The 20,000-nt window shown below is 37.4% G+C and overlaps 1 protein-coding gene and 2 long non-coding RNA genes across 5 annotated transcripts in view; 1 reads left to right on the top strand and 2 right to left on the bottom strand.

Annotated features, from left to right (window-relative positions):
• Positions 1 to 7,656: 7,656 nt before the first annotated feature.
• LOC125139408 lies at positions 7,657 to 13,733 on the bottom strand. Its single transcript, XR_007138457.1, has 2 exons — positions 13,237 to 13,733; positions 7,657 to 8,560 (listed from the first exon to the last, which is right to left on the bottom strand). It is a non-coding gene; the product is annotated as an uncharacterized LOC125139408 (long non-coding RNA).
• Positions 10,664 to 18,299, top strand: LOC113638260 (GDP-L-fucose synthase-like). The gene is made up of 10 exons (XM_027139282.2): positions 10,664 to 10,988; positions 13,742 to 13,890; positions 14,481 to 14,595; positions 15,023 to 15,151; positions 15,318 to 15,391; positions 15,774 to 15,907; positions 16,355 to 16,486; positions 17,329 to 17,408; positions 17,832 to 17,931; positions 18,045 to 18,299. Exons 2-10 carry the CDS (start codon positions 13,742 to 13,744, stop codon positions 18,098 to 18,100), a joined length of 969 nt encoding a protein of 322 aa, XP_026995083.2. The 5' UTR covers positions 10,664 to 10,988; the 3' UTR covers positions 18,101 to 18,299.
• Positions 18,288 to 20,000, bottom strand: part of LOC113638265 — a 24,033-nt gene continuing 22,320 nt past the window's right edge. For all 3 annotated transcript variants that reach the window (XR_007138454.1, XR_007138455.1, XR_007138456.1), the window contains 2 exons: positions 18,625 to 18,703; positions 18,288 to 18,485 (listed from right to left, as the gene is read on the bottom strand). This is a non-coding gene — a long non-coding RNA (uncharacterized LOC113638265). The remainder of the gene's footprint in view (positions 18,486 to 18,624; positions 18,704 to 20,000) is intronic.

Raw genomic sequence — 20,000 nt, 5'->3', positions numbered from 1 at the left:
CATTAAAGCTCCTGATGTGATCTGAATATCATACACTCATCTCACTGATCTATGGCTTTGTGCTCACAGCTCATTAGATCCAAGGAAAGGTTAAACCACACTTTAGTCTCACTAAACAGATAAGCTGTGGGTTAAAAAGGAGTCCGGAATGAAGCAGAATTATATTTGACCTAATACAGTATTAGCTTTGTTGCTGCGATTCATTTTTTTAATCAGCCGTGAATAATCATTTAACAACCATGTCTAATTTTCAGAAATGAAACCTGACAGCTTTATGACTCTGTACTGAACAATGCTATGCTAATGGAGAAATATATTCGTCATCACAGTGCATTATGGGTAGGATTTCATGCACTGGATTGTTCTGTTATAAAGATACAGTACTTATAACCATTGGGACAGAAGTCACACTGCCCTACACTCGCTCTAGAAACATTTATCAGACATTTGTCTAGAGTGATTTATATTAGATTGATGGTTAAGTGCCTTAATGTTTATAGATTGACCTGATACACATTCTGTGACTGACCATCAAGTATAAAGCATCAAGCAAAGTATAAGTACCGGTAGTGTGTCTGCGATACGCAGAGCTATTTCTATTGGAAGGTTTTAAAAAAAACATCCCACTTTTTTACATTGTGTGGGGTGGGATTCTTTTAATAGTACATAGCAAACCTAGTTAATGATAGTAGGAAAACTAGCCTTAAAAAAACGTCTCTACCAAATGTTCCCTTAAATTCTAGTAATTTCTGACAATTTTGTGAGGTTTTAATTAGATTCCGCCGTTAGTTATCTGTATAAATAATGATCTCAATAGAAAATCCTCATAAGCATGTAGTAGTGTTTTCCAAAACGTAATTACGACTGCCATCTGCTGGTTATAAGCGTTACTGCGTTTGATTTCCAACATTGTCCCAGTCAGGAAGATCGTTTAATTGATTCTTGCTTAACTCTTAGATCATGCAGACACCCTGATTATTTTAAACATTTTAAAAAATACAACGTTTTGTTTCTATAGTGAGCATACACAAATTAAACTAGACCCTTTACAGATTTAAATGGTGTATTACTTTGACATGTTTGATCATGTTCTTGCCGGCATCTGAAAAAAAAAAGCACGTTTGGTCGCCGGCGGCAAATCAGACTCCAGAGGGTTCTCCAGTCCACCTGTTGTACCCGTTTCCACGCGCTATTCTAATCACAAGCTTTCTACCAAATTTTGTTGGTTTCTGTGTTTTTAAACAATGTTTATTTCGTTCAACAAGAAGTCAGAATTAAACTTTAAAATTGAGACATAACTCAAAGAAACACGGTACATTAAATCTTTAACTGCAAATGTACAGATGTAGTTGAGATGAGGACAAAATCTAAATATTTATTTCCTCTGGTTTGTAGAAAAGTGATTATGGTTTAAAACATTTTCCTCTTTTACATTATTATTATTATTATTATTAATATTATTATTATTAAATGTGTAAAGTATAATACAAAAATGTGATTTAATACATAAAAACAAAAATTCAAGATAAAATATATTTTATTGCCATAAACCTATTAACATATATAAATGATAAAAAAGAGCATGAAGCAAAGGTTTTTATTTATTTATTTATTTATTTATTTATTTATTTATTTATTTATTTATTTATCAATCTGTCTCTGTAGGTTATCTATAATATGTACAGTATATATATATCCATATACTTCTATATATTCGTTATACTCTCCTGCTACAGCACAGCAAATCTGTCTGGGATTATTTTCATCTTTTGCATGATTAGATTGCTGATTTTTATGATAAGAGCGGTTCTGTTAAATCCCTGATCACTCATGGTTACAGTAAACACTGTTTCATGGTTTTGTCCTTACGTAACGTTTTCTACTTTCTATATGATCTTTAATGTTGAAAATGACCAGCACATGAAATGTTTATTTATATGGGCCGAAATTTTTAAAAATTCACAATTTGAACTTTTTAAGCTATCTAACTTTTGATAAGCGGATGAACAGTCTTTGTGAGTTTAAATGCAGTTTTCAGTAAATTGCATACACTCTATTTTGAAAGTGACGTGACATACGGCTAAGTACGGTGACCCATACTCAAAATTTGTTCTGTGCAAAGTGCACACACGGAGTGGTGGGCAGCCATTTATGCTGCGGCGCCTGGGGAGCAGTTGGGTGGGTGGGGTTGGGTTTGGGGGGAGAATGAGCAAGGTTCAGTGCCTTGCTCAAGGGCACCTCAGTCATGGCCAGCCCGAGACTCGAACCCACAACCTTAGAGTTAGGAGTCAAACTTTTAGGCTTGGTCTCTTGCTCCTGTTTCTTTTTTTAAGTTTTGAAGCAGTTCTTACAGCCTGGTTACAGTCCACCAGCGCAAAATGTTCTGATTTTATTCAGGAGCGTATATTCAATACTTATGAGGACCTTCTATTGAGATACATATTTATACAGATAAGTAACACCTGAATCTATTCACAACCGTAACCAGTTGTGTGTTGTTTTTTTTCTTTTCACACAAAAGCTGCTTACAAAAATGTCCTGACAAGACAAATGTCCTCACAAGGTCAAAACTAGTATTTTGGGTGACATTTGATCTCATGGCAGTGATGGATACCTTTTAACTCCACCTATTATGTTCCTATGCAGTGTTTTGTTTTCTGTGTACAAGCTTGTTTTTCCACAAGCCAAACTTTTCTAGGTTTTCTCTGAAAGACAAGTTCAAGACCTGGAATATTTGAGATTCAAGATTTGAATGAAACTAAAAGTCTTTACTTTGACACTCTGACTTCATTTGACATATGAAACAAACCACAATATTACAATCTTTGTACAGGGTTTTGCTGGTTTGCGTGTTTCTAAACAATGTTTAATCAATACCCATTAAGTCGAATTAAACTAGGGAAAGTGAGACATTAATTAGAGAATGTACAAATGTTGTGGAGATCAGGACACAACCCAAATATTTATTTTCTCTGTGCTTATGGTTTAAAGCATTTTCTTCTTTTACATAATTCTTTCCATGTGTCTAGTACAAAGATGTGATTTAATACATAAAACAAAAACGTGATAAAATATGTTGAATAAAATATATTATAAAATGATTGTGTTGGTATAAAATTATTAACATATAAATAAATGATAGAAATAGCTAATAAAGAGAAGCATGAGGCAAAGTTGGTTTCTTTCTTTCTTTCTTTCTTTTTTTAAATATTACTTAATTATCTGTCTGTGTAGGTTATCTATGATCTGTACATTTTTTTCACTGTTTTATACACCACTTTTATACACAAGCCGTCACACATGACTGATGCTGTCTGAAGGTATTGGCTAAGTACCTTTTACCACCTGATTTTGTCGGAAAACTTGCCGATCACTGGAACAACCAACAGAGGGGTTTGTCATCACTCATGATACGTCATTTGTTTCTCTGGTGTGATAAATCTATGGAGTGCCACATGACAGGATTGAAAAGATCTTAACAAAACCTCTTTTTGACTTTGTATCTTGCCATTGACAATACAGCAGCAGGTTACACCCCTGTCTGTTTTTCTCGGCCTGTTTCTCACGATGCAGTCACACATGACAGATTCTATCTGAAGGTATGGGCTAAGTACCTTGTTCCACCTGATCTTCTCGGAAAACTTGCCGATCAGTGGAGCAACCACCAGAGGGGTTTGTCATCACTCCTGCCTCCTCATTTGTTTCTCTGGTGTGATAAATCTATGGAGTGCCACATGACAAGTTTGAATGCAACACTTCTATTGACTTTGTGTCTTGCCATTGCCAATACGGCAGCAGGCCTGTTTCTCACGATGCAGTGCAGGGGCATAGATTACGCGGGGGACACTTTTTTATAAAAAGTAAATTCGTCCTCCTCACTTTTTTAGTGGAGAATTGTGTTCACCACATGTTGAGGTTTTAATAGAACAATGTAGAGTGATTGTAGCAATCACTTGTCATGTCATCATCACGCGCTCCCAGTACTGTAACTCGATTTGCACCCGTGGTCCAGCATTCGGTTACGATGAGCTCAAAGCGGCAAAAAACGCTTCATGCTTTTTTATAAAAATGTCAAGCAGTGTAAGTTGACATATGGTGTCCGAATTGTGTTGCACAATGTTTAGTAACTGCCTGTTGCTCTTGTTGAATAATTAGCAAGTTGTAATTGAAAGGATTAAAGGAAAAATAGCTGCTTTGACAAACGTTGTATAAACTCTTTTATAACGTCTTTTGTTTTAACAAGTGTGTTATCAAAACCCTTCAAATAAGAATAAAGATAATGTTGAACTGAGATTTTACAGCATGGTTAACTCTGCCAATTCTACATAATATCAAGTACACTATGTGTCACTGTATGTACACGACAGAGACGAGGACGACGAATAGTGACATTAAAGATGTCATTTTAAGGGTACTGTCCCAGTGGAAAGCTGTTCTATTTCTTTCTTTCTTTCTTTCTTTCTGTTTTATAATCATATATAATCATGACGCACTTAAAGCATGATTAAAAAAATCATGATTAAAAATAAAGCCTGTCATTTACACAAGGGTTAACTGAAAAAACAAAAAGATAACACTAGACATTTCGTCTGCCCCCCACACACACACACACTTTTTAAATGATGGCTATGCCCCTGATGCAGTGAATAAAATCATAAAAGTTTGTATGAATTGTGTTTGTTTACCCAATTAACTGAGCAGAGTAGCATTAGTGTTGAGCAGCACTTTACAATTTACAAAATTCAGTATTAATTGCCTGGAAAAAAAAGACAAAAATTCTTCAAGTATTCTTTAACGTGTAAGCAAGACACTGAACTTTAAACATTTAAGGGTGCTTTCACACCTGCCTTGTTTAGTTCGGTTGAATCGTGCCAGAGTTCGATCGCTCATTCGGTGTGGTTCGTTTGGGCAGGTGAGAATGCAGCAATCGAACTCTGGTGCGCACCAAAAGCGGACCAAACAAGCGTACCGAGACCTGCTTGAAGAGGTGGTCTCGGTACGCTTTCAAACGAACTCTGGTACGGTTCGTTTGTGGTGAGAACACGGTCCGAGATCGAATAGACCTGACTGCAAAAAGTATTGTGCATTTTGGACTAAACCAGCTGCCGTAGTGGGTCGTTGGCGATATTTTCGGAAGAAGAGCATGTCACAGTTTCGCTAAAGTAATGCTCGCCGCCTCCTGAAGTGTCTTGCGATGCGTCTTCGCCGTTAGCAGTGCATTAAAATGATCTTTTCAAGCCGCATCCGCACTTCATTCTGAAAATTAAGACTTTGCATAGAATGCTGTATACAAGCGATGTAGTAGATTACAACCATGAACATAATTGCAGCGTGTCTCCATGGTGTACTGTATGCTGTATTTTCCTCTTTTTGTTTACTTCCGGAGTTTCGTTGAAATTTCCCGCTCGTTTATTCTGACCAATCGAGAAGCAGTTTAGGAAATAGCTCAAAGACGTGTGGCCAATGAGTGATGTGGATGTTATCACATGACTGCATTTTGGTTGTTTCAACTGGTGCGGAACAGAACGATCGGTGTGGTGTGAAAAGGAACCAAAACTGCTAAAAAGCTACAATGGGTCATTTTTTGGATGATTTTCACATGATTACAAAAAAAAACTACATTACAAGATCTGTTGCCTTATTTCAGTGGGTTTTTTTTTTGTTTGTTTGTTTGTTTGTTTTTTTTGTTTGTTTTTGTTTTTTTGTTTTTTTTTTGCTTTTTCAAAAACCACGCATAAACCTTATTTTGCCAAAAATACAAACACACATATATAAGTTGTTTACATATTATGGTAGCCCAGTTTGTGCTGAATACAGTGTAATAAGTCTTTTGTCAATAATATATTTGAAAGTAACTAAAAAGAACCAAATCTAAGAGCATGTCAAAATCTCTCAAGTTGCCCAAAACACCCTCAGACTCCAGAGGGTTAATAGACAAAGACTAAGCGTTAAGAGAAAAAAACGTGAGCAGAGTTCACACACACGCGCTCACACACACACACACACACACACACACACACACACACACACACACACACACACACACACACACACACACACACGCACGCACATTCAAAACTACATTCCTGGACTGCGAAGTGCAGACCAAAATCTACTAATCCGATTCATGGGAATCCGATTATTCGATCGAATTGATTCATCGGTTCTATTTTAGTTTCAATTAATTTATCCTAGTAGCGCCTTTAACAACTGACATTGTCTTAAAGCAGCTTTACAGAACAGTATAAAGTGTGGTGAGTGTCCCATGAGTCTGTAGAAACCATGCGCAAACTTCACATCACATCACACAGATATATAAAAACTCTGGACTGAGAGTGTGGATGATTTACAGGAGGTTTGATACGTTTGTTTTCTTTCATCATGATTTTGCTCCATGGGTTTTACGCAGCTGTTAACCAGCGTGTCTTCCTGAAAGCAAGGTTGATGAGATGCACGAATATTTTAGTGCGCGGCTTTTAGAGACTTATCGGTAATAGCAGTGTAAGCGCAAGAAAAGAGCACAGTAGGTGAATGCAGTGGGTGGGTGAAGTGGGGGAGTGCAGTGGGTGAGGGCAGGGTGAGTGAAGTAGGGGAGTTCAGGGTGAATGCAATGGGGGAATGAAGTGGGGGAGTGCAGGGTGAGTGAAGTGGGTGGGTGAAGTGGGGGAGTGCAGGGTGAGTGCAGTGGGGGAGTGCAGGGTGTGTGAAGTGGGGGAGTGCAGGGTGAGTGAAGTGGGGGAGTGCAGGGGGAGTGAAGTGGGGGAGTGAAGTGGGCGAGAAGTGGGGGAGTGAAGTGGGGGAGTACAGTGGGGGAGTACAGGGTGAGTGAAGTGGGTGGGTGAAGTGGGGGAGTGCAGGGTGTGTGAAGTGGGGAAGTGCAGGGTGTGTGAAGTGGGGGAGTGCAGGGTGAGTGAAGTGGGGGAGTGCAGGGGGAGTGAAGTGGGGGAGTGCAGGGGGAGTGAAGTGGGGGAGTGAAGTGGGGGAGTACAGTGGGTTGCACAGGAAGGTTTCATGTTTACACTGCTAACCCTATGTCAGAATGTAAACAATGAAAGAAAGAATGTGATGAACATGTGCAGGTATGAATTTTCTTTTCAGTTCCCTTTTTTTCACCTGCAGCATTTACATTCCATTTACATTTACCTCACACATGGATAAAACCCTGAGACAGAGACGGCTTTGTGTTTTGTTTTATCTTTGTGTTGAGACATCACAATCTAGACCAGTCTAAAGTCAGAAATCATTCATTGTTTTGTTTTTTTCATTTCTTGTTTTTAAACTACTGATTAAAATGATGTTGAACAAATATTTAGTTTATAGAAAATATAGAAGTTTTAAAAGGGGGCAGTTTGATGTTATTGCTCTTTCTCTTCATAAAGGAGGTTTTTATTACAAGATTGACCAGTAAAGATAAAAAAAAAGCGTGAAGAAGGTATGGATTCTGCCTGTGTATAGAAGTTTAGTGACTGAAACTAGAAGAACAAGAAAATGCTCACACTAAACATACACACACAACACACACACACACACACACACACACACACACACACACACACACACACACACACACACACACACACACACACATATGCACACCGAGAGAAAGAGGGAGAGAGACAGAGAGAGATTAAATAAACTATAAGTTACATTACAATGTTAAAAACCAGCATGTTTATTGTTTTTAGTGTAAAAGGGTGTTAAAAATTAGCTCAAATCATTCATTCCTTTAAAAAAATGCAAATCTATTTTGACTCAAATCCTTTCTTCTCTATTTTATTTTTCCGGCTCATGTAAATGGCCATTTTTGCTTCTCCGACAATAAAATTAATCAGTTCCCATTTCTGCTTTTATTTTATTTTATACTCAGCTCCATTAAAAAAGTGTTTTCAGCAGCTCAAACAGCGGGTTAAGTCTTTTGCATTAAAAAAAAAAAGAAAAGAAAAACAGTTTCTGTTTCTGTACAGAAGGGACAAGTCTTTAAAAGATCTGGATTTAACTTAGAGATTAAAAAATTGACCCCCACAGCTCCATGTAAAATTCCCCACTGTAAATCACCTGCACTCTCCATGCTGGCTTAGTGTCATCTAAAACCCCAGCTTGTCCCTCCACACCGTGTCTTTCCTTCCATCCAGCTTTCTTTTATTTACAGTTTTTACACAACATTTGTAAATTTCTTTTCCATTTGCTTCATAGATTGGTAAAACATGTCCTTTGTCTGCATCAAGGTACAAACCATTAAAACCATCAAGCTTTGGTAAAAGTTCCAGTTCAGGAAAAGGGTCGCCTTTATCCGATGTTTCAGTTCCTTCGTGGTATTCCTTTAATAAAAGCAGTTCCTCTTTTGACAACTTGCTAATCCATTTGTTGATGTTGATTTCAGTGTGTCACAGTGATCGTAGCCCATGTTCCTTGGCCACCTCTCTCGTGTCTTTGACATCTGGTCCTGCAGCGTCCACTAGTCTCCTCAAGGTTATGAATTTTTGGGACAGAAGTGTCTTTAATGTCTAGGTGTCCTCCATCCACTAAAGGTCTTGGGATCCATGCTACAAAAGAGTCCATGCTTTGAAAACATTTTTGTAAAAATTAGACATGTTAGAAACATTTACGACTCTGCTCCGAATGTCCACTAGGCCCCGCCCTCCCTCTTCCTTAGGGAGGAAGAGAACACTCTGAGGAACCCAGTGTAATTTTTCCCATACAAAGTTGACTAGTCCTGTTTGAATTCTTTCAACAAGGCCTGTAGGGGGCTCTAGGCAAGCTAGGCGATGCTACAGTGTTGAGGCTACTAGATTGTTGGCCACCGGCACCCTCTCCCTTAGCGACATATTTGGTTTTAGCCATTCCCATTTTTTTAGTTTACCTTCTATTTTTCCTACTACTCCTTCCCAGTTTTTCTTTTTGTCATTTAAATAAATCCATAAGTATCGGAATTATTTTGGCCACTTCAGTCCTCTTGTTAGTTTTGGTAAACCGAAGGTCCAATAACCTACTGCAATAGCTTTGCTTTTTTTTCCAGTTGATTCTCGACGAGGAAACTTGACTAAAATCAGAAATGACTTTTTTAAAACCTTAATTCAATTTTGGTTTTGTACTAAAACCATAATATCATCTGCATATGCAGATAAAACATGTGGAGCATTAAAACCACAAAAATAAAACCATTTAAATACATTCGTAATGTGAGTCATTTTGTGTGCAGATACTCTTTCGAATCAGAGTCACACTCATTTTCACACTCGAATCAGAGTCACACTCATTTTCACACTCGAATCAGAGTCACACTCATTTTCTTTGTTGCTATGAGTTTCCTGTACAAACTTTACATCTATATGCTTCAGTCTCATTAATTCATAGAGATCTGTTCGTTTTTTAACATCCCTTCCTCCCCGTATATTTAAACAAGTAATTTCTAAATCAGTCATAACTAAAAGTATAAGATAGAAAAAGACTAGCATTATGCTACAGAGTAGTGGGTTATGCACTTTCTTCGTCGTCACACAGCAGATCTTGTCTTGTTCTGGTTACTTGTTCTTGTTCTTGTAACTTTTTTAAACGAAAGACTTCATGGTGTGTGAAGCTTTTATTTTTGTCCTTTATTATGGTTGTGGCGAGTCCACAAAGCTTTGTCTGTCAGGGAAGTGCTGGTCTACTTTAACTCCTTTCATATTATTTCTTTGTCTGTAGCAACAGATTTTTGACAGCCTCTGTGTTTTGTTCTGAATTGTCATTAACTTTTCGTCTCCATCTGTTCTGTTTCTGGCTCAGTTGTTTTCTCTTCTTCTTCTTGACCTTCTGTGTTACTGTTTCGCTGTTTTATTTCTTCCTGGCTTTTTGTCTGTACACTGCTCTCTTCATGGTCTTGATTGTCTTTTTGTTTCAGTATTTCTGTCTCCTGATTACCTTCAACCTCTTTCCCAGGACAGTTCCTGATCACGTGTCATTCCTGACCACCCAAAACACTTCAACACTCCAGAAGTTGTGAAAAATTTTTTGACTAGCGTGTCTTTAATTACAACCACTTTAGCAACCACAAGCTCAACTTTGTGAATCTCATCCACAAACATCACCACAGTCTTGTTCATGCGGGCAGCAGAGACAATGCTCTTCCCACCAATTAGCTTAGCTACTGCTGAGGCGCCTCTACGGTGCACGCGACAGTCGGTAACAGTTTAAACCCATGCTTACACGTCAGGTTTGTAAAAGCAAAGAGAGTAAAGGATTGTGCCGACTACACACACACACACACACAGAGAGAGAGAGAGAGAGAGAGAGAGAGAGAGAGAGAGAGAGAGAGAGAGAGAGAGAGAGAGAGAGAGAGAGAGAGAGGCAGAAAGAGAGAGAGACAGACAGAGAGAATGAGAGAAAGAGAGAGAGATGAATCCTCACCCTGCTGTATCAGATTCTTGGTTGGTGAGAGACAAACACTGAAAACACAAAATGCACTATACACAATAGAAACAGTCAGATTTTCAGCAAGTATTCTGCATTCTTGGCCAGAAAATGCTCGACACTACAACACCCTCCACCCCACCCCCACCGACCCCCTCCCCCGACCAACCCCTCCCCAACCACCCCCCCCCCCGATACCCCCTCCCCCAACCACCCCTCCCCAATCCCACCCCCACCCACACACACCCCACCACCCGCCTGTACCATTAGCACACATCGTGCCACTACCTGGGGGTGTGTGTAAGAACAATTTCTTCCTGTTGGCTGTTGTGTGAACAATGCGAGACAAGTTAGACACAGCAGTAATAGAAAACAATTATCATCTCCAGATTCGTTCAGTAGAATCCGGTTCGTTAGAGTCACGTGCACACATGCTTTGCATCACACAGGTAACCAGTGATAGGGACGGATAAGGTTTCTTTACAGCAGGTGATCTTTTCCGCTGAAAAGTCATTGTGGATAATTAAATATTACCACGACGGGATAGAAGATAACATCTGACACACCTGGAGATCATTTTTAAACATTTCCATAAAAAGGTAACCCTTAAACCTCTCATAAATGGATGTTATTGAAATGCATATTTGTATTGAATTTATTTCATTATATTTTAATGAGCGTGCTGTTAAAGACGGGTGAGTTTCTGCGGTGAATCAGCAGATCTTCTCCAATGCAACATTAATCAACCTTTAAATGGCTTTTAGCCTCTGCGACCTGCTCCACAACTTTACTGCAAAATAATAATTAACATGAATATCGATGAGTTTACAAGTTACACGCTTTTATATTTTCAAGTTTTGTGCTTTTTTAAATCGTTTAAGGAGACGCCATAAAGAATTAAGTCTATTAAAAATACATTTACTAAAAACATCCTTCAAGAAACGTATTTATTATTATTATTATTATTATTATTATTATTATTATTATTATTATTATTATTATTATTATTATTATATTACATTTAACAAAATAATGAAATACACACACGTATATATATATAAAACTTCATCTTAATGCTGAAATAAAAGGCATAATTCGCATTAGTTCAGTCACAACAGAAATGAATTCATTCCACCGTAAAGTTTTAAAGCATTTGTTTTTTTATAATACCGACATACTTACTTACTAAGTATAAATACTAGTTAAAACTTAAATCAATAATAATAATTATTTTTTTATTCAGATTATTAAATGGTCAAATTAGATTTTTAATTTAGCAACAGTATTACTTTAGAAGTAGTAATAGTAGTATTAATAATAAAAACAACAATAATAATAATAATAATAGCAATATTATTATTATTATTATTATTATTATTATTATTATTATTATTATTATTATTATTATTATTATTATATTCCAAATGTAGGAGCTCGCGGACACTTTACCTGCTTTATTACCGCTAAGCGTCTAAAAGCCGCGCCACACAATTGTACAGGTCGGCACATAAAAAGTATTATTATTATTATTATTATTATTATTATTAGTAGTAGTAGTAGTAGTAGTAGTAGTAGTAGTAGTAGTAGTAGTAGTAATAGTAGTAGTAGTAGTATATTACATTTAACAAAATGATGAAAAAAGAAATAATTCGCATCAGTTCAATGACCTAATCTAGATTCACAACAGAAATGAAATAATTCCACTGTAAAGTTTTAAAGCATTTGTTTTTTATAATACCGACATACTTACTTACTAAGTCAACATACTAGTTAAAACGTGAATCAATAATAAGAATTATTTTTTTTATTCGATTATTAAATGGTCAAATTAGATTTTTTATTTAGCAACAGTATTACTTTAGAAGTAGTAATAGTAGTATTAATAATAATAATAATAATAATAATAATAATAATAATAATAATAATAATAATAATAATGTTATTATTATTATTATTATTATTATTAAATTCTAAATGTAGGAGCTCGCGGACCCTTTACCTGCTTTACCTGCTTTATTACCGCTAAGCGTCTAAAAGCCGCGTCACATAATTGTACGGGTCGGCACGTAAACATTATTATTATTATTAGTAGTAGTAGTAGTAGTAGTAGTAGTAGTAGTAGTAGTAGTAGTATTAGTATTATTATTAGTATTATTATTATACGCATATTAAGTTAAAAAATAAATAAATACAGAAATAAATTATATATTTTGTGAAGTGACAATTACATATTATGTTAATTATTTAAACAAAATCCGTGACCCGAGGTAGTTCGGATAAGCGGTAGAATATGAATGAATGAATATAAACAAAATATATAACTTATTTATGTATGTATTTATTTTTAACCTGATATGTGCATAATAATAATAATAATAATAATAATAATAATAATAATAATAATAATAATAATAATAATAATATATGAGTCCTTGTTCAAAATAAGGATGTGTGTTTCATTGTGTCCCACAAGTATGAAACGATCATGAATTATAGATAAGCCGGTGTGCTTATATACTCACAGCTTAAATAATGTAAAATATGGATATTGGTAACATTCTGACAGACCAAGATACATCCAAGTCATGTCATGTCACATAACTGAACTTTTTAACCCGTTGTACACGAATAATTGCAAAAGGCAAATTACTTGGTCTTTAAATATGTTCTGATATTTAGATGCATAACTTCAGATTTCCACAGTTTTCTCTTTTGCACAGAGAAGAAGTGAAGAGAGATAAGAAAGAAGCGGCTCTTCCCATAATTGGTTCTGTTCTGTACCAGAGAGACACTGTACCAAAACAATGATTAGAAAATAAATCAATAGATTAAAATGTCATATATTACCTTCAGCTTTCTAGCAAAGAATGGTATCTTTGCTATAAGATCAGTGATGATGATAGTGATGATGGTATTATTTTTGATCATGCTCCATGCTATGCTTAAGTGTCTTGACAATCCTTGTTCAATCCTTGACAATCCCATCGTTAAGGGTCTCTAGATGCTCAGGATGCTTGGTGTCCTTTCTGGTCTTTCCTGATCTGGTCACCGTCATGTACATCTGGTGTTTAAGCTCCTGAAAAGACAAAGAAGTGTAGTTCATTTTTCAATGTCAGGATCCTTCACTGAGTGTAAGGATGTTGGAAAATACTCTAGGTTTATAGGGTTATCTCTGACTGTTAGAGATCGTCAGTCTTATTACCAATTAGGATCCATGGCTTTTAAACACTAGTGGGGCGTTGCACAAACCTGCTCCCTCGCCTTGCATAAAATTTACATTCCACCACAAAGACAAGTGCCAGGACAGACTTGATGCTGAATTTAAAAAAAATTCTCTTCCTCTGTTCATCAGATGGAGAATGAGAAGAGACCGATGCGGGTGCTGGTGACGGGAGGCAGGGGTCTGGTGGGGAAAGCGATAGAGCGTGTGGTGAAGCAGGAAGGAGGAGCGAAAGAAGGAGAGGAGTGGATATTCATCGGCTCTAAAGATGCAGATCTGACGTGAGTTCCAAAACTAAGCTTTTAACACAATAACATCATGTGAATCTCAAATTTTATAGACAGTGGTTTTATATTGTCAGCTTAATCGTTATTTCCGTTACACTGACATTCCATTCCACCAAATTCCACTTATTAGACATTTTTAATCGTTTTTAATAAAGACAGGAGTTATTATATCAACACAAGCCTGTTAGTCTGGTCACTGTTGGGTTTCTGTATCTAGAGTAACAATTCACACCTCTCCAAAATCACATTGGTACAGAGATCAAACTCATAACATCACTAAAGCTTTGTAGATAGTAAAACACTGCAGACAAATACCACAATAAAAGTTTCACTTTTAAATTAAGACGGCAAAATAATAAAAAAAAAACAAGACTTAGCTATATGTGAGCCTCTGACTTCAGCTGTGGACTGTGACATCCCAAATCAATTCAATACTGAACATCAATGCTCAACTCACCAAAGCAGTAACATATTAGAACAAATGCGTTGAAATGAACCTTTCCGACCAATCAGAATCAAGCAGCCCTGTGATGGAAACTCATTCTATTTGCTACATTCAAAATAAAAACTGCACTTTTTTACAGAAGCACAGCTGAGACGAGGGCCATCTATGAGAAACATCAGCCAACACACGTTATTCACCTCGCAGCTGTAGTGGGCGGGCTCTTCATGCACTTGAGACAGAACCTAGATTTCCTGGTAATATATCACACACACACACACACACACACACACACACACACTTACTTACACACACACACTCACTTACACACACACACAGACACACAGACACACAAACACACACACACACACACACACACACACACACACACACACACACACACACACACACACACACACACACACACACACACACACACACACACACTCACTCACTTACTGTACACACACACACTCTCACTCACTCACTTACACACACACACACACACACACACACATACACACACACTCACTCACTTACATACACACACTCACTCACTCACACACACACACACACACACACACACACACACACACACACACACACACACACACACACACACACACACACACACAATTGTGCTTCTAATTTGTTGATCCAGAACGTTTGTACTTTCTTTTTAAGAGGAAGAACCTGGCCATCAACGATAACGTGCTGCAAATGGCTCATGAGTTTAACGTGGTGAAAGTCGTCTCGTGTTTGTCCACGTGCATCTTTCCGGATAAAACCACATATCCAATTGATGAGACTATGGTACACACACACACACACACATACAGCCTAAAAGCCTATCATCCTTAATGAGCTCACAGTGAATCCTGGGTTGAGTCTTTATGACTACAGCAGCAGGTACAAGTCTAAAATTCTCTGAAACACTAAAACAAAGATGTAAACTGTCAAATATTCATCTTGTTCATAGATCCATAACGGTCCTCCTCATGAGTCCAACTCGGGTTATGCTCACGCCAAGAGGATGGTTGACGTATACAACAGGTTTGTCACGTCTCACCATTAAAAAAAGAGTGTGTGAGGAGAAGATTGTTTACTTAAACTTCCTCTAAAGAGTCTCCAGTGTCCGTGTTTTTATCAGTCAGAAGGATCGTGTTACGCTTTCTGACACAGCTAAGATTTCACAAGAGGAGTTTGTTCTTCGTAGTTTTGTTGTGTGATGTAGTTTTTTCTGAAAATTGTAAGATCACACGAGCAAATTCGTCGCTCAGACAGAAAAATGTCTTTCATGTTACAAGTTTGAAACGGCTCTCAAGATTTATTTGCTGGCAGTGAAATAGCTGTGTGTGTGTGTGTGTGTGTGTGTGTGTGTGTGTGTGTGTGTGTGTGTGTGTGTGTGTGTGTGTGTGTGTGTGTGTGTGTGTAGAGCCTGTTTTCAGCAGCATGGACGGCGATACACAGCTGTCATTCCTACAAACATTTTTGGCCCATGTGACAACTTCAACATCGAGGACGCTCACGTTGTTCCTGCACTCATCCATAAGACTTACCTGGCAAAGAGTGAGAATAAGTGTCACACACACACACACACACACACACACACACACACACACACACACACACACACACACATTTTGTAGTTATTTAGAATTTAATTCTACTCATCAAGTGTTACCAGATCATCCTGGTCACTGAGGTTGTTCTTCATGGTCAGATGGGAGAACTCTTGGGTCTTGAACACAGATGAGGAGGATATTGGGTCAACATCCAGGAAGTGCTGCACAAAGGCTAGCATTAGCATCATTAACACATATTTCTAGAACACATACTGCAGGGGGTGAGACGTCGTACAAGAAAAGAGAGTCTGGTGACATCTGTGTGTCATTATCTGATCTTCACAATGAACACCCTTCCCTCCTTCTATAGGTAGACTGTCTGTCATGCTCGAGCTGGGGCAGTTAATCCAGTAGTGCAGAAACTGTTGTGAAATACTTGTGTGTGCTTTAGGGGACGGAAAAGCCCTGGAGGTTTGGGGTTCTGGTCGAGGACAACGTCAATTCATCTTCTCTGTAGATTTGGCTCGTCTTTGTGTTTGGGTGCTGAGAGAATACGAGGAAATCCAGCCCATCATTCTCTCAGGTACTCACACTTCATCGATAAGACACACACTAACTCACACTGGTCACATGACATTACTAGGAAGACTTGCATGAATGTTTTTAGGGAGCTTCTTCTTTAGGATCGTTACAACAAATATTTATTCAGTGTTAAAGTTACTTCATGAAAGTTTTTTTTTTAAAATAACAATTTATTATTGTTCACTCATCACTCACCTATAAAGAGTAAAGAGTTCCTGTAACTTAATAAAGAGTCAAAATGAATTACACATTCGTATATATATAAAATTTTATTTAAAATGTAAAATAGTTATTGTAAATGTGCTCAAAAGATTTAATCAGTTTTAATGTGTGTCAGTAAATTAAATTAATGCTTACATTTAAATTTATTTCTGTTTACTTAAAAAGATTAAAGGTTTTTACCTTTTTGGTCTTATACAAGTTAATGTGACTATTTTAAGTATTTTTTTCTTTAATAAAAATAAATAATAATACATTTTGCATTTATTTATTTGTTTTATTTTAAATAGCTCCTATTTTATGATTTTTGTTTTTGTTGGTAATCATATTTTGTCAAGAGACTTTAATTAGTTTATTTTTATTTACTAATTTATTAATTCATTTTATACTTTTTTTTACTATTTTATCTATTTAACTATTTGTACGTGTTTTAAAAGTGTGTTTTCAATGTTTCTGTTAAAATCTTGGCTTGTGCAATACAGAGATCCTACTTTGTTTGCTTCCTCATTAACACACACACACACACACACACACACACACACACACACACACACACACACACACACACACACACACACACACACACACACACACACACACACACACACACTGTTCTGTTTGCAGTTGGGGAGGAGGAAGAGATGACCATTAAAGAAGCAGTTGATGCGATTGTGGAAGCTTTTGGCTTCACAGGACCTGTGATTGTATCCTTCACTCGTGTGTGTGTGTGTGTGTGTGTGTGTGTGTGTGTGTGTGTGTGTGTGTGTGTGGTAATTGTGGAATGTGTATTGAACATTGTAGAGATTCTTACACACTATTATTTTATTATTATTTTGACTGGATTCAGTGTATCTTCTGTTTATTAAAGTGTTTCAAAAGCAAGTATTATTACAGTTGAGAAAAACCAGGCATTCAGGGACTAGATGCCATGATTTATCACTCAGGATAATTAAGCAAAGAAAAATAAAGATATGCTATCAGATTTAATAAAAGGTATTTGAGTGTTTTTGCATGTGTATGTGTGTATGTATATTTGCGTGTGTGCGTGTGTGCGTGTGTGCGTGTGTGTGTGTGTGTGGTTTCAGTACAGTGAAACACAGACTTTATCCTTTATCTGATGTGTTCAGTACGACACAAGCAAATCTGATGGTCAGCTGAAGAAAACAGCGAGTAATGCTAAACTGAGACGCTACCTCCCTAATTTTACCTTCACTCCATTCCATGAAGGTAAACACACACACACACACACACACACACACACACACACACACACACACACACACACACACACACACACACACACGTTGATTCTGAACTTACACATGTTTGCTTTTCCTCAGCAATGAAGGAGACGTGTGATTGGTTTGCTGCTAATTACGACAGCGCTCGCAAATAATTATTGTGCGATTCGACAAGCCGCAGAGTGACGAGCTTTCTACACTTTATCTGTATGTGTTGTTAATCCGGCTGTGAGCAGTCTCTCAATCAAGAAATCATCTCAGGAATGTGTTTATAAATCTGTTTTAATCACCACGATGTGCCTTTTATAATGTGATTATAGTAATATAAAAATAAAATTCAACTTTGATTTGCAATCTGAGTTTACTCTTTATTGTCACAGAAGAGAACGTTTGATTGTTTGATGTGATGCTTGTAAAATGGGCTAGCACAAGGCTAAGCCCCGCCCTCTGATATAAACAACACAAACTGAGCTTTATGACGTGGAGGTTAAGGTTGGTGTGGAAGATCTCGAGTGTCCTGCTCAGAGTCCTGACCTCAACCTGATGGGTGAAAGCTGGAGTTAAAGAGGTTTAACTGCTGCTTGATAAAACATACAATATTATATGGAGGTTATCAAACAGATGTATAAAACAGTGCAAGGTTTATTTTTTGAAACTTAATTACTTTAGCATGATTTACCTGAGTAAAGATGTGATCTTGCCCCACTTTTTTCACATCGAAGCGGCAGGGGCTGTTGCTCCCCTGAGTGAGGCGAAACCTTTATAGGGAATAACAGAGGTACATAAATTAATGCAGAGACCCTAGCTTGCACACATACCAAACCACACCTAGACACACACTCACAGACCCTAAAACGACTGCATACCACACCACACCCAACACACACAACTATACACCCAGACCGTAAAGCAACAACATACCACACCACCCCCACCCACACCACCCCCACCCACCTAAACACACATACAAAGATGTTTTTTTGTGGGATTCTGTACTTATTGTGCAGGGCATGCGTCATTTGAGTTTTTGATCCTTCACAAGCACCAAGCTGGGACATGACTGCATGGGAAAGTCAGAAAGATAACACACCCAGTTGTAGCTCCACCACCACATTAGATGATGTGAGATACATACTGTAATGTGTTTGCTGAAGCTTTTCAAAGGTGAGGTCTCCTATGTGGTGCCACCTACTGAATGAACCTAGGGATTATGTAGGGAATAACACAACCGTCAAACATTTGAGAACGGTGTATGTGAATATGGTACAGTGTGTCATCACTACACAGATTAGACTTCCTGGGTCAGTGTTCAAGGAGGTTTAAAACACATGCCTCAGTCTCCAGGTAAGTGTGTATTTATACAGAACATGATGACACTCGAGGAATGTTCTTGAAATACTTACAGTTTTTTCCAGTTGCTAACAAGCATTGTTCAATACCGAAACCACATTTTCAGAACACTTCACACAGTCTGCATTACCAGCATGAACATGTGCAAAACAGTTCATCTCACCTACAAAACTCACTCAGACCAACACACACTGGCAACAATTCTCATTCAGAAAACACACATTTCATTCACAACACACCGACCTAAAAAAACACTGACAACAGGAAGCATTACATAATCGATGGACTTTTCTTTTTTAAAGTTTCAATGATTTTCCACATAAATCAGTTCCTCGTATAGAAAACTGTAACACAATCTCACTTTATTGAAAGCATTCGGAACACGAAGGAATCAGAAATCAATCAAAATTTAATTTTTTTATATGAATATAGAAATTGAAAATTCTAACCAAAAGGTGAAAAAAGAGGGGGAAAAACTCCAGGGCCAAAATGATGATAAAAATAAAATACATTCTACACATTACTGTAACATGTGTAGTTGTTCATTATAGTACATTACAGTGATGTTCTACTGTAGTCTGCTCTCTCTCTTGCATTTGGCCACAAGTTCTCATCAACATCATCTTCCACCTCCACGCAGATAAAAACTCCTCTATGGGGTATGTGGAGGCAGGTACTGTATAATACTGACATCCTGGGATGTGC

This window comes from Tachysurus fulvidraco, chromosome 18 (genome assembly GCF_022655615.1).
Source record: "Tachysurus fulvidraco isolate hzauxx_2018 chromosome 18, HZAU_PFXX_2.0, whole genome shotgun sequence".
NCBI classification, from domain to species: domain Eukaryota; kingdom Metazoa; phylum Chordata; class Actinopteri; order Siluriformes; family Bagridae; genus Tachysurus; species Tachysurus fulvidraco.
Note: the sequence above shows the minus strand (reverse complement) of the source record. Positions and strands in the feature narration are given on the sequence as shown.